At 38.9% G+C, this 13,438-nt stretch overlaps 3 protein-coding genes across 3 annotated transcripts; all 3 read left to right on the top strand.

Moving 5' to 3' along the window:
- Positions 1 to 529: 529 nt before the first annotated feature.
- Positions 530 to 2,174, top strand: LOC111799556 (WRKY DNA-binding transcription factor 70). Its single transcript, XM_023682915.2, has 2 exons — positions 530 to 875; positions 1,395 to 2,174. Exons 1-2 carry the CDS (start codon positions 565 to 567, stop codon positions 1,951 to 1,953), a joined length of 870 nt encoding a protein of 289 aa, XP_023538683.2. The 5' UTR covers positions 530 to 564; the 3' UTR covers positions 1,954 to 2,174.
- Positions 2,175 to 3,065: 891 nt separating this feature from the next.
- LOC111799872 (uncharacterized) lies at positions 3,066 to 6,874 on the top strand. The gene is given in 6 exon segments (XM_023683362.2): positions 3,066 to 3,364; positions 3,762 to 4,695; positions 4,977 to 5,072; positions 5,297 to 5,433; positions 6,518 to 6,637; positions 6,639 to 6,874. Coding segments are annotated over 6 exon segments (1,584 nt in total). The 5' UTR covers positions 3,066 to 3,101; the 3' UTR covers positions 6,673 to 6,874.
- Positions 6,875 to 8,295: 1,421 nt separating this feature from the next.
- Positions 8,296 to 13,171, top strand: LOC111799870 (vacuolar-sorting receptor 1). The gene is made up of 12 exons (XM_023683361.2): positions 8,296 to 8,827; positions 9,452 to 10,144; positions 10,326 to 10,414; positions 10,527 to 10,596; positions 10,685 to 10,768; positions 11,026 to 11,102; positions 11,205 to 11,286; positions 11,595 to 11,677; positions 11,780 to 11,846; positions 12,207 to 12,335; positions 12,507 to 12,613; positions 12,794 to 13,171. The coding sequence occupies exons 1-12, from the start codon at positions 8,530 to 8,532 to the stop codon at positions 12,890 to 12,892; spliced, it is 1,878 nt and encodes a 625-aa protein (XP_023539129.2). The 5' UTR covers positions 8,296 to 8,529; the 3' UTR covers positions 12,893 to 13,171.
- The last annotated feature ends 267 nt before the right edge of the window (positions 13,172 to 13,438 follow it).

The raw sequence follows: 13,438 nt of genomic DNA, 5'->3' as shown, positions 1-13,438 counted from the left end.
AGATTTAATAAAACTAAATAAATCAACTATTTATTAAATTTAAAATTAAATAATTAAAAATTGATTTTAACAGTAATAGGAAGAAAAAAAAACAAGTGGTTATTGGTGCGAATTCCGAAAATACAACGTTGGCGCTGGACAAGATGGGAGAAAGACGGTTTTGTCCCTTTGTAGTTAGTCTTGTCCTTTAGAAAGGAAAAAAAAAAGTAAACTGATGGGAGGGTATTATCGTAATTTCGACTTAAAGCAAAAAAAATAAAAATGGTAGACAAGAATTAAATTAAAGGCAAGTGGAGGGTGACGATGCTCCCCTGACCTCACCAGCCTTACCTCAGTTATGATCAGCATTATTTAGTCCACGCGCGCGTTGGTATTTTCCTCCAATGAAAGCCCTTGATTACTCGCGTCTATACCAAACAAAGGGGACTGCGCGTGGGTTTTACATTTCCTTTTTGTGTGGAAATTGAGTAATTTCCTAATATCTTCCTTGCGTTTGCAGTGGAACGGATGAATATAAAAGCAGAGAGGCTGCCCTTGTCATTTCCAACCGAGAGATCGGATAATATGGATTGTTCTTGGGTTGAATCCACGCCGTTTGATCGGAAAAAAGTCGCCGATCAATTGCTTCGTGGCCATGAATTCGCCCGACAACTTCAAGCCCATCTACGGAGTGGTTCCAGCTGCGGCGGAACAGTCTCCGATGATCTGGTCGCCAAAATCTTATCCTCTTTCTCCAAAACTATCTCCGTCTTGAACCGCTACTCCGACGCCGACGACATTAATGGGTCTATTGTGGATAATTCACCGCCTGAGGAATCTGAAGACAGCTGCCGGAGCTCCACCCCCAATGATCGGAGGGGCTGCTATAAGAGAAGGTCAGTTTTAATTTGGCTTAATCTAATTTAATTGATTTGATGCGAGATCTAGTTGGGAAGTAGAACAAAACATCTTTCTAGCAGACGCGTTTTAAAATTTTTGAGGAACAAAAACAATATATACTGGGCCTGAACTGTTATCAATGGTATTAAAGTAAAAACCATGTGATGTTCCAGCGAGGAGGCAGAGTCCTGAAGAGGGTTGAATTAGAGATGGGAACTAGTGTGAGAGAAGATGTTGAGCTCTAAAACGGGTCGATTGTGAGATCCAAATCGGTTAGAGAGGAGAACGAAAGATAAAAACCTACACATTTCAAAATTATTGAAGAGAAGCCCGAAAGTAAAAGCGGTGAACAATATCTGTTAGCGATGAGTTTAAACGGTTATAGATGATATTCGACCCAGATACCGAAAAGTCCAAAAAAAAAAAAAAAAATCTAAAAAGTACAATATCTGCTGGTAGTGAACGGTTACAGTTTAATTGAAACTTAATTTAGCTCGGGTTTGGATGATTTGCAGGAGGAATTCCCACAGTTGGGCGAGAGACAGCAGCAGCCTGGTGGACGACGGGCATGCGTGGCGGAAGTACGGGCAGAAGTCAATTCAAAACGCGAAATTCCCGAGGAATTACTACCGATGTACCCATAAATTCGACCAGGGCTGCCAAGCCTCGAAGCAAGTCCAGCGAGTGGAAGACCATCCACCCAAGTTCCGTACAACTTATTACGGCCATCACACCTGCACCAATTTCCTCAACACTTCCGACATCGTACTGGGTTCCTCAAATTTCGACGATTCCGGCGGCGTCCTCCTCAGTTTCGACACTCCCACCGCCGCTCCCGCCGCCGTACACGACCACGAAAGGAACCAGTTCTTCTTGCCTGCAGACACCGATGCCGATGCCATGGCTCGCGTAGTCAAAACGGAAGTTGTAATGGGAGGAATGGCGGCGGCGGAGGAGGTATGCTCGCCGTCCGATTACATGAGTGCCGGCCCTTCACCCGACGACTTTTCCGAGGTTATGATGTCCGGTTCCATCGGCGACTTTGAGGACGATGTCTTACAATTTCACTTTTGAAATTCAACACCTCCGATCGCCGCCGCCGTGTCGGCGCCGGCTTCTGGTCCCGCCGGTGTGATTTGATTTTAGATGTTCTAGTTTTGGGTAAATCTCTAGTTTATAATTATTAATCTGCAGAAAGTGTTTTTTTTTTCCTTTCGAGACCGCTGTCAATTGTTGTAGTGATGTAAATAGCGTCGTAATCATAAGATTTAATCACAGCCGTTGGATTTGGATCAGTTTTATGGATACGACAAAATACAGGTCAAAGGTTGAGAGTGTGAAACGAATACATGTGAGCATTATTTAACCAAAAAAAAAAAAAAAAAAAACATTAAACTTTATTTGGATCACATTTTGTGCTTTAAAAATTGTATTTATTTTATTATAAAAAAATATTTAAATTTTAATCCAAATTATTACTTTATTTTAAAATTAACGATAACATCACCCACTATTAAATTTGATACCAATTATTATGTCGACATACCCTAAATTTTAAGGCCACGTGCATTTATTGTGATCCGAGCAGATAATAAAATTTAATTTGATCAAATTGAATCAAGTTGAAACCTTAGGTTATAATCCGACAAAATTTAAGTTTGAAGAGTCAGACGCGCATAATTAAAAAAATATAAATTCAAATATTATGAACCAGATTTCAGAGACCTCGAGAAAAAAAATTTAAATCTCTGTAAGCGAGTTTGCATTTGAAAATAAAATTGTTACATTCGACAACAAGCTGTAAAGCCCTCGAGACAAAGCCACAGCTACATTTGGATGATCAAATGATAAAAATTAAGAAACGTGCTCGTGTGCAAATTCAATACAAATGCTAGCTCAGTATAATTTTGAAAAATTTATAAAAATTTTGCTAAATATAAATTTATGTATAATTTGAAGAAAAAAAAATCATATTTATTATAAATTAATTATAGTTTATATATATTTTTAATAAAGATGGTACAATTAAGAAATATTAAAATTTAATTAAAACTTTTTAAAAAATAAAATTGTGTTATTAGTTTTCAACGGCGTAATTATTTATTATTTATTATTATTTTTGAAACTCAAACGACGCCGTTTGGCACGGCGAAGGATTCTGTGGGATTTTCTTGTCTGCTTAATTTACTGTCGATCAGCGCACTACCTTTGCCCAATGATATATGGCGCGAACGGAAAGGAATCGCATGGCGATCGGGATTGGAAATGCATGGATGATCAGTTTTTTCGTTGGATTGATCTTCTTGTGCGACAAATTCATAGAGGTTGATGCTTCAATTCACGAGTATCGAAGCGAAATTTTCATCCCCAAGTCAAATGGATTCTTCTTCCATGGCGGCAGCGAAGCTCTTCTCGCTTCGAAGGTACATGGTTCTTCTTCTCCAAATTCCACTGACAAATCTCTCAAAGGCAAGTCCTTCATCAGGTAAACATTCGTCTCTCCACAAATTTGATGACGATTTTCTTTCTCTTATACATTCGATTAACCGAACATTTGCGTCATTTTGCTAGGTTTTCTACTTATTTATTCATTAATTAGTGAGTGGCAACAGTTTTATTGTTCTCTTAATCGTCACTATGCTGTTTTCTTTACCTATAACAGTTTTGTTCTTCTTTTCATCTGTATTGAGAAACGAAACATGTAAGACCTGCTTTTATAGTGCTATCAATCAACTAGTTCTGCTGATGAATATTTTGTAACGATTAAAAGAAAAAATTATTTATCTGCCAGGACTAGATTGGGCTTTTCTTGCTTCTTATTCGTCTGTTCAAGATATTGCCATTGTATATGTAGGATTTAAGCCTCAAATTTGAAATGTTAGGTTTGAAACTGTTACTTTCGTGAGGACGAAGGAATCAGCTAGTCATACGAATGAAATGCAGCAATTTACTGGATTGGTGGAGGCCATCATCTTTGAGGTCAAAGATAGGGAGCGAATTGGAGGCTCCTTCCTCAAGTCAGATATGATATGCTGCACACGCAGTCTTCACGATGCTGGACATTGCAAGTCAGGCGAGGTTATTATCAATGAAAATCATGACAACCCCGGCTGGCCTAAACGCATCAAGACATTCTTTGTTGGGAAAGATGAAACTGCTGTCATTCCACCTCAAACTATTGAAATCAATAGTACTGGAATGTACTACCTGTATTTTATGTTTTGTGATCCACAACTCAAAGGCACAACAATCGAGGGAAGGACAGTGTGGAGAAATCCGGATGGCTATTTACCAGGGAAGATGGCTCCTCTGCTGAAATTTTACGAATTCATGTCTTTAGCATATCTTTTGCTTGGCCTAATCTGGTTTCTATCGTTTGTTAAGTATTGGAAGGATGTTATACAGTTACATTACCACATTACAACGGTTATTGCTCTTGGAATGTGTGAAATGGGTGTATGGTACTTTGAGTATGCCAACTTTAATTCAACTGGAAGCAGGCCAATGGGAATTACTATATGGGCAGCAACCTTTACATCTGTGAAGAAGACATTGTCTCGTCTCCTTCTTTTGGTTGTTTCGATGGGATTTGGAGTGGTGAGGCCTACCCTTGGTGCCATCACTTCAAAAGTGCTTTTTCTTGGTTTCGTATATTTTGTTGCATCAGAGGCACTTGAGCTTGTGGAACATTTAAGTAATATCAATGATTTCTATGGAAAAGCAAGGCTGTTTCTGGTTCTACCTGTTGCTTTCTTGGATTCCTGCTTTATTATCTGGATCTTCTCATCTCTGTCGCGAACATTAGAAAAACTTCAGGTATGCAGGCTTAAGTTATTAACTATTTTATGCATCCCCGCGACCATGATTTCATTTGTGGCGTTTCGGCATTAAGTCTTTTATTTTAACAATCAAGTATAACCAGAGTGAATTGATTGAATCTCTGTGGTGGAATACTGTGTATATAACCGATAGACCTGCCTCCAAACAAATTATGGATTTGGTTGCTGGGAATGGCTGAAGGGTTGCTTGAGATTTCTTATCTGTTAGATGCAAAACCTTTTTTAATTAACCCATTCTTACTGTTTCTAATGATGCAGATAAAGAGAAACATGGCAAAGCTGGAGTTATATAGAAAATTTACCAATTCTCTTGTTGTATCCGTCCTACTTTCTATAACTTGGATCGGCTTCGAGGTAATGTTTTGTGGATTTAATTAATCATAAAGAATTCTTCCATATGGTGCACAAGACATTTCTGGTTTTTGGATTATTGAGTCTCCCTTACGGCCATACCATCCTTTCTCTAATCTTGTTGAATACTTAGATTTGCTACTCTTCTAAATGCACCTGGTTTGTTAACGAATAAAAAACCGTGAGCAAAGTATTGACTCATTTTTTTTCTCTTGTTTTTGATTTAGCTGTACTTCAATGCAACTGATCCATTAAGTGAGCTTTGGAAAATCGCTTGGGTTATTCCAGCTTTCTGGACTTTCCTGTCATTTTGTCTCCTGGCCGTGATCTGTTTACTCTGGGCTCCATCAAGTAACCCCACAAGGTGCAAATCTTTCTGGATAATGACCCCGAATACGTTTATTTATTTGTGTATGCTCATGTTTTTTTTTATTGGAATAACCTTTTCAGTTCACCCACTAGGAAAAGTTTACCTTTCCCTTTTCTTGGTGGACGTGAAAAAAGCATGTTTCTAGAAGAACACTGCCTGCATAAACAAAATTGGTAGCCTAATCCGAATATTTGCTTTAAACTCAAGGGCTTTCACTATTTGGCTAAGAGTCAAAAGCATCCGATAGTGGATCTTGAAAGCAAGAAATTCTGGAATTTTCTGTCAAAGGGAGGAAGATTGAGAGAAAACATCGGAGCTCAATTTAGTAAAACTTGGTTCCTATAATTACAATTGTTTTACCAATTAACACCAGTTAGTCAATTTTTTTTTAGTATTCTTTTGTGATATCTCACGTTGGTTGGGAGGAGAACAAAACACCATTTATAAGGGTGTGGAAACCTTTCCCTAGCAAACGCGTTTTAAAGCCTTGAGGGGAAGTCCGAAAAGGAAAGCCCAAAAAGGACAATATCTGCTAGCGGTGGGCTTGGGCCGTTACAAATGGTATCAGAGCCAGACACCGGGCGATATTCCAGCGAGGAGGCTGTTCCCTGAAGGGGGGTAGATACGAGGCGGTGTTCCAGTAAGGACGCTGGCCCCGAAGGGGGGTGGATTTGGTGAGGATCCTACGTCGATTGGAGAAAGGAACGAGTGTCATCGAGGACGCTGGGCCCTGAAGGGGTAGATTGTGATATCCCACATTGGTTGGGAGGAGAACAAAACACTCTTTATAAGGGTGTGGAAACCTTTCTCTAGTAGACGCATTTTAAAGTCTTGAGGAAAAGCTCAAAAGGGAAAGCTCGAAAGAGAACAATATCGGCTAGCGGTGGGCTTAGACTGTTACATCTTTAGTCTCTTTTATACATTGCACACAATTTCATTAAATCTTAGCAATAATTTCATACAATAAGTACACAATTATTTTAAAAAGGCTTGTGTACTTGGCAATAATTTCATACAATCATGTTTTTTTTTACTGTGTAAGTAGCTGTTGAAGTGTTAGCATTGATATTGCTTGCAGGTATGCATATTCAGAGGAGACAGGTGAAGAGTTGGAAGAGGAAGGCATTTGTTTAACCAGTGGAGGAGATATGGCTTCTAAACTGGAAAGGAAAGAAAGGAAGGGACTGATAATTACGCCTAGGGGAAGATACTGAGGAGGACAAACGAGAATAGGTTAGAGTTTTGTTTTACTGCCTCTGACTTTCACCTTTATCTAGGTTACTGCCTCGGCCTTGGTAAATTTACCTGTAAAATTTAACTATACAATGCTTGTATCTATTTCCATGGCCAAATGCATGAGAATCTGAATGGTAGATATATTTCTCTTGTAGTGTTGTATTGTATTTGAATGTTATATGAAATTTGTTTTAGGAAAGATTTTGTACGTTTTACATGAATCCCATATGAACTTAAGTATAGAAACTTTTAAACTTAATTGAACAATTAGGGAAAGAAAATATGAAATTTTCCGCGTAAAACGTCGTTTCTATTTTCACTCATTCACTCCAATGAGTTAAGTTGGGTCTAGTTTAGTGAAAATTCAAGCTCGATTAATATACAAGATCATAAATTACTGTCTTTACACGGTCTTAGTTCATCGTAGTTCATGAATTTTGGTGGAAATTATTGCTCAGATTTAATGAAATTTAATGAAATTGTGTACTTGGATAAATTAATAAATTATTTAGGTTTATTTGAGGTTAAAAGTCAAGCGGCCTTCTCTCTTTACACGATCTAAATAGGCTAGAAATCCCAGCGACCAAACAGTTCTGCCCCAAGAGCGGACCAAACAGTTCTGCCCCAAGAGCGGAGACCGAATAACCACCAAGTTGCTTGAAGAGGGGGGCGGGTGCCCTATGGATCCCCCTCCCATCAGCACCTCGTGATCTTCTCAAAGATTATTACGAGCCCTTGAGTGCCCTATGGATCCCTCCTCCTATCAACAACTTGTGATCTTCTCAAAGATCATTTCGAGCCTTCGAGCGCCCTATAGATCCCCCCATTATAAGCACCTTGTGATCTTCTCAATGAACATTACGGAGTCTCTGAGTGCCCTATTATAGCAGACGCATTTTAATGATATTTGAGAAGATCACAAGGTGGGTCGTTTTTAATAAGCCATTGAGTGCCCTATTAATCCTCCTTCTATCGGCACCTTGTGATCTTCTCAAATATTATTACGGAGTCTCTGAGTGCCCTATTAATCCTCCTCCTATCGGCACCTTGTGATCTTCTCATATATCATTACGAGTCTCTGAGTGCCCCCTATTAATCTTCCCTCCCATCAGGATTTGTGATCTTCTCATATATCATTACGAGTTTCTGAGTGCTCTATTAATCTTTTAATCTTCCCTCCTATCAGGATTTGTGATCTTCTCAAATATCATTACGAGTTTCTGAGTGCCCTATTAATCTTCTGCCCTATTAATCTTCCCTCCCATCAGGACTTGTGATCTTCTCAAATATCATTACGAGTCTCTGAGTGCTCTATTAATCTTTTAATCTTCCCTCCTATCAGGACTTGTAATCTTCTCACAGATCATTACGAGCCTTCTCCCTATCGATAAAGTAGCTTTGACTAAAGTTTAAAGACTAAATTATTATCCCTTTCCTACTATAGACGGCTAAGTCCATGCAACGCCGTGCAGTTGCACCTCTTGCCGCCCGCCGCCTGCCACTGCGTGTGGAATTGTCAACATTCGTACGGAAAATCGAAGACCCAAAACAAAAGAGAGAAAAAAAAAAAAAAAAAAAGAGGAAAAATCTGAAACTGTTTGTTACTTACGAAGTAAGGTACTGTGGATCTTCTAGACTTGCCTTCTGCGTTAGAAGAGGATTTCAGAATCAAATCGTTACACGTCTTCGACCACCATTTCTTCAACCTCCACGTCTGACTTTCTTGGCTGCCCATCGCTCATTCCAAAGCCCTAGTTCTCGATTATTTCTTCCATACCTTGAGAACTCACTTTTACAATTCTAGCTTCATCGGCGAAGTTCACTCAATATTCACCCATTTTCTTCTGCGATCTAATGATGAGGGGAAAACCCGGTGTTTTTCTCTCCGTTTGTTTCCTTCTTTGCGTCTCTTGTTTCGGTAGATTCGTTGTCGAGAAGAACAGCTTGAAGGTAACTTACCCAGATTCTATCAAGGGTGTTTATGAATGTGCGATTGGGAATTTTGGGGTTCCTGAATATGGAGGCACCATGACTGGCATCGTGCATTATCCTAAAGCTAATCAGAAGGCGTGCAAGAGCTTTGATGATGTCGGTATCTCTTTCAAGTCCAAACCTGGAAGTCTTCCTACTTTTGTTCTCGCTGATCGAGGAGGTTAACCTTCTCGACTTGAATTCTATTATGTCCTCTCGATCGTATTTTCTGTCTGATTCTTTAATTAATATGAACTTTCTTTACCAAAAAAAGAAAAATGCAAAGAATGAATATCGCAGTTGTTTGTTTCTTCCAGTTCTGTATGCGTATTGAATGGCGGGAGCTGAAATTCCGCACAATTTTCTTCCTATCGTTATTTTGGTTCAAGGGAATTAGTGCCTTAGTATTATATGGGTATAGTGGTCACTTAAAGGACTTTAGTGTTGGTTATGCTCTCAATGTACATATCCAATTTAGGTTTGCTTATCCTAGGGTTGTTGCTGGTATATGTGCATGTGTCCATCCAAGTTACCAATATCTCATATAAATGCCCAAATGGGGCTCATAATTTCACCAAGATATCTTTAAACCATTTGGCTCGTTGACAAGTCGGTTCTGAAACTAGAGATACGAGTTCTAAACTTAATATTTGTTGATGTTCTCTGGAAGGAAATGTGTGTTATTTGTTTCAGTATGTAAGAATGTTCTTTCTCTTAATTCGAAATTTACTATCTCTGCATTCCTGTCTTGCTCTTATTCGATAATTTCGTTCTTAATTGAGGAATATTTTGGCCTTTGCTTTAGATTGTTACTTCACCCTGAAGGCGTGGAATGCACAAAACGGTGGAGCTGCAGCAATTCTTGTTGCAGATGATAGACTCGAACCCTTAATCACCATGGACTCTCCGGAAGAAGCAAAAGCAGATGCCAATTACCTAAAAGACATTACCATTCCTTCTGCTCTTATTAGCAAAAGTTTGGGGGATGAGATCAAGAAAGCTCTATCTAACGGGGAGATGGTTAATATAAATCTTGATTGGACAGAAGCTCTTCCACATCCTGATGATCGTGTTGAGTATGAATTTTGGACAAATAGCAATGATGAGTGTGGGCCAAAGTGTGATAGTCAGATTGAGTTTGTGAAAAACTTCAAAGGAGTAGCTCAGACCCTTGAGCAGAAAGGGTACACTCAATTTACTCCCCATTATATAACTTGGTATTGCCCGGATGCTTTTACTTTGAGTAAACAATGCAAAACTCAATGCATCAATCATGGGAGATACTGTGCACCGGATCCTGAGCAGGATTTCAGTAAAGGATATGATGGAAAGGATGTAGTCGTTCAAAATCTACGCCAAATTTGTTTCTTTAAAGTTGCTAATGAATCTGGAAAGCCTTGGCTGTGGTGGGACTTTGTCACTGACTTTTCAATTCGTTGTCCCATGAAAGAAAAGAAGTACAACGAGGAATGTGCCAATGAAGTTATTAAATCCTTTGGTAGGTTCACAGTTGAATATTTGTTTGGCATTCAATGAAGTTTTTACTCAGTTGGAGCTACCAAAATCTTTCAATTTCTTCATCCCTTTGATCTCTACAAAATAGGGGTTGTTGTGTTTGATTTATGTTACCACACTGGACCATCTCTAACATGCTTACTTTGGTTGACTTGGCTATAAAGGAATCGATCTTAACAAGATTAAAGACTGCATTGGAGATCCAGAGGCAGATGTGGAAAACCCAATACTTAAAGCTGAACAGGATGCACAGGTGGAGTTTTGAATCCATGGCCTTTTCCCCCTTCATCATTTTCTATACTTGTGTTCTTCCTTGGTATTTTTCTCCCTAGACTCAGATGTTACAATTTAAACTGTTTTGCCAGATTGGTAGGGGCTCCCGTGGCGATGTTACCATATTGCCAACTCTTGTTATAAATAACAGACAGTATAGAGGTTTGAGGGAATTTCCTGTTGTCTTTGCAAATTTTGACCAAATGTTTTTGCAATGTATGTATTTATTCATCTTGTTTCCTTGATTTAGGCAAGCTGGACAAAGGAGCAGTTTTGAAGGGCATTTGTTCTGGATTTCAGGAGACGACAGAGCCTGCAATTTGTTTAACTGAAGGTCCTAGCTGACTGATCCCTCTCTAGACTAACAACCACACACCCCCCACCGCCCCCCCCCCCCCCCCCCCCCACACACACACACACAAAGAAAATTGAACCAACTAAAATACATTCAACTTTTTTTTATTTACCCCCAGTTTCTGAGTGTTTTCAAGTAGAATTTTGGATTTTCTTGCTAATATTGCTCAAATTGAATTACGTTGGCGTATGAAGTCATGGAGATGACTCTTATTTCCTAACTTATCTTTTTTGCAGACGTGGAAACAAATGAGTGTTTGACAAACCATGGTGGTTGCTGGTTCGATAAGGAAGCAAATATTTCTGCATGCAGGGTATTGCATTTTTCAAAAATCTATTTGTATTGATTTTCTTGTAACTTTAATTTTGTACATGTATATATTTATTGAGTTACATCTAATGCACCTGCAATTTAGGATACATTTCGGGGAAGAGTTTGTGAATGTCCTACTGTTGGAGGTGTGAAGTTTGTTGGTGATGGCTACACTCATTGTGAAGGTAAGTTATCTTGAGACTGTGCAAGTCAAAATGAAGATGGTGCCATCAAATTTATCAAAGTCCTTTTGCTTCACCAATTTATCATAACTAGCAATTAATAATTACAACTTTGTTGAACTCCGGGGTCAATATGAGTGATGGATTCTGTTGGCAGTCAATAGTTTAAAGTTCTTGGGATCATAGTATTAGCTTCTTAAATCTACGTTTATTTGCCCAAATGGAGAAAGACCCACCATATGTGCCTTTTTTCTTTTTCGAATATTTTCTTTCCTTAATTACTCAACTGTCTGCCTGCTTAATTTTCACAGCTTCAGGAGCTTTACGCTGTGAAATAAATAATGGGGGTTGTTGGAAGGGCACCCATGATGGCAAAACTTACTCTGCTTGCTCTGTAAGTTTACTGGTCTTATGTACCATATAATTCTCAGTGTTTTCCTGAACTAGAATAAAATGGATTAACCAGAAGTACTTCTATTTCTTATGAATTGGTCAGGATGGCCATACAAAGGGCTGCAAGTGTCCTCCAGGATTCAAAGGTGATGGAGTCCACACGTGTGAAGGTACCCGACGATGTTTTATTTATCCACAACCTTCATTTATTAATCATTTTTAAAGTGAGAGGAATGGTTCAGCATTTCTTCAACTTGCATTGTTTTAGCCTCTTTGAGTTCTCAAAGATAATGACAGGCAATTAATAATCGAATTGGATATATTTGGATGTGGTCCTCCCCCCTTTTAGTTTTTTCCATAATGAGGCGCGCTAGAGGTGAAATTTGTCGATCTCGTTTCAACAACCCAGCTACCTATCTTGTCTGTTGTCAGTAGTATGTCCATGGATTGAAAAGATGATAGGATGCTTGTTAATTTTATGTGTTTATGAAATTAGTCACATGTTTTTCATGGTTTTATTTGCTTGTCAGATGTGGATGAGTGCAAGGAGAAGCTAGCATGCCAGTGCCCAGAGTGCAAGTGTAAGAATACATGGGGCAGTTATGAATGCAGTTGCAGAAATGGTTTACTGTATATGCACGAACACGATACATGTATAGGTATCATTGAAATACCTTTTACTTCGGTTATCGTTCAAGTCGTAGTAGGACATCACGCTCTTACTTGACATCTTTTATCCATTATATCTGTTTTTGAATGTCTATCAGTCGCCCTATACATACATTTGAGGAATAATTTCATTCTTATCTGCATGGATAAAAAATCTGTAGGTAACATTGGGAACACTGTGACAAGCTGGAGCGTTGTTAAGATTGTTATCCTTGTGTTAGCCATCACTGGGATCGCGGGATATGCAATTTACAAATACAGAATCCGGGTACTGTTCTTTATTTATTTCTTTTGTAGTTCGTTGATTGCATCTTTGATGTTTACATATTCCTGTTAAGAATCATCCACTGATGCTAGTAAAATCATAGTAAAAGCTATAGGTTAATTGTAAGAATAAGTGTGTCTTTTTTGACTTGTTCACCTTCATATTTTCATTTTAAAATTGCAGAGGTATATGGATTCGGAGATACGGGCTATCATGGCTCAATATATGCCCTTGGACAGCCAAGGAGAGACTGCTAGTCACGTTGCCCGTGGGGGCGTATGATATAGTGACTTCATTGAAAGATTCAGCTTTTGGACCATTGTGGAGCTGACTACTTCATGAAACTTGTGAGGTTCGAAGCTGATGGCATCTTAGGTTGATGCAGCAGCATGTCGGTTGGTTGTAAATTATGTGTAGCTAAGCTTAGCTGAGGTTTATATAGTATAGTTCTGTTGCCATATGTGAACTATTGCAGATTCTATCTATCCTTTTTCTTCACTCCCACGTCTGAAAACACCTGTGATCACATAACAGGAGCCTATAATGTATTTTATTTGCGTCGTTCTTGAGCGTTCAATGGGACGGGTGTGAGGATCGAGATCGGATGAAGTTTAGTATTTCTGTACTACCTACTCCTTTTCTTCATATTTTAACGCACCACCCGGGTTCTCTTTTTTGCGTCACCGGTAAGATATATGTTAGTGATAGTGATCTTTTTCTCTTTCAGGGACAGACAGCCTTTCTAACTGAATTGAGGGATCTCTTGCTTTCTGGGATATATTTGCTCGGGCCTTCTTTAGGGGATAAAGGGCATAACATCGGGTCCTC

Source organism: Cucurbita pepo, chromosome 8 (assembly GCF_057944985.1).
Source record: "Cucurbita pepo subsp. pepo isolate OVF chromosome 8, ASM5794498v1, whole genome shotgun sequence".
Classification (NCBI taxonomy): Eukaryota; Viridiplantae; Streptophyta; class Magnoliopsida; order Cucurbitales; family Cucurbitaceae; genus Cucurbita; species Cucurbita pepo.
This window is presented reverse-complemented; position numbering and strand designations above follow the sequence as displayed.

Bases quoted from the DNA above. Each gene is read 5' to 3' on its own strand.
- LOC111799870 (XM_023683361.2), top strand. From the start codon at position 8,530: ATGATGAGGGGAAAACCCGGTGTTTTTCTCTCCGTTTGTTTCCTTCTT. The intron at 8,828-9,451 runs GTTAACCTTCTC...CCTTTGCTTTAG, and splicing joins TGTTCTCGCTGATCGAGGAG to ATTGTTACTTCACCCTGAAG. The intron at 10,769-11,025 runs GTCCTAGCTGAC...TCTTTTTTGCAG, and splicing joins TGCAATTTGTTTAACTGAAG to ACGTGGAAACAAATGAGTGT.
- LOC111799556 (XM_023682915.2), top strand. From the start codon at position 565: ATGGATTGTTCTTGGGTTGAATCCACGCCGTTTGATCGGAAAAAAGTC. The intron at 876-1,394 runs GTCAGTTTTAAT...GATGATTTGCAG, and splicing joins AGGGGCTGCTATAAGAGAAG to GAGGAATTCCCACAGTTGGG.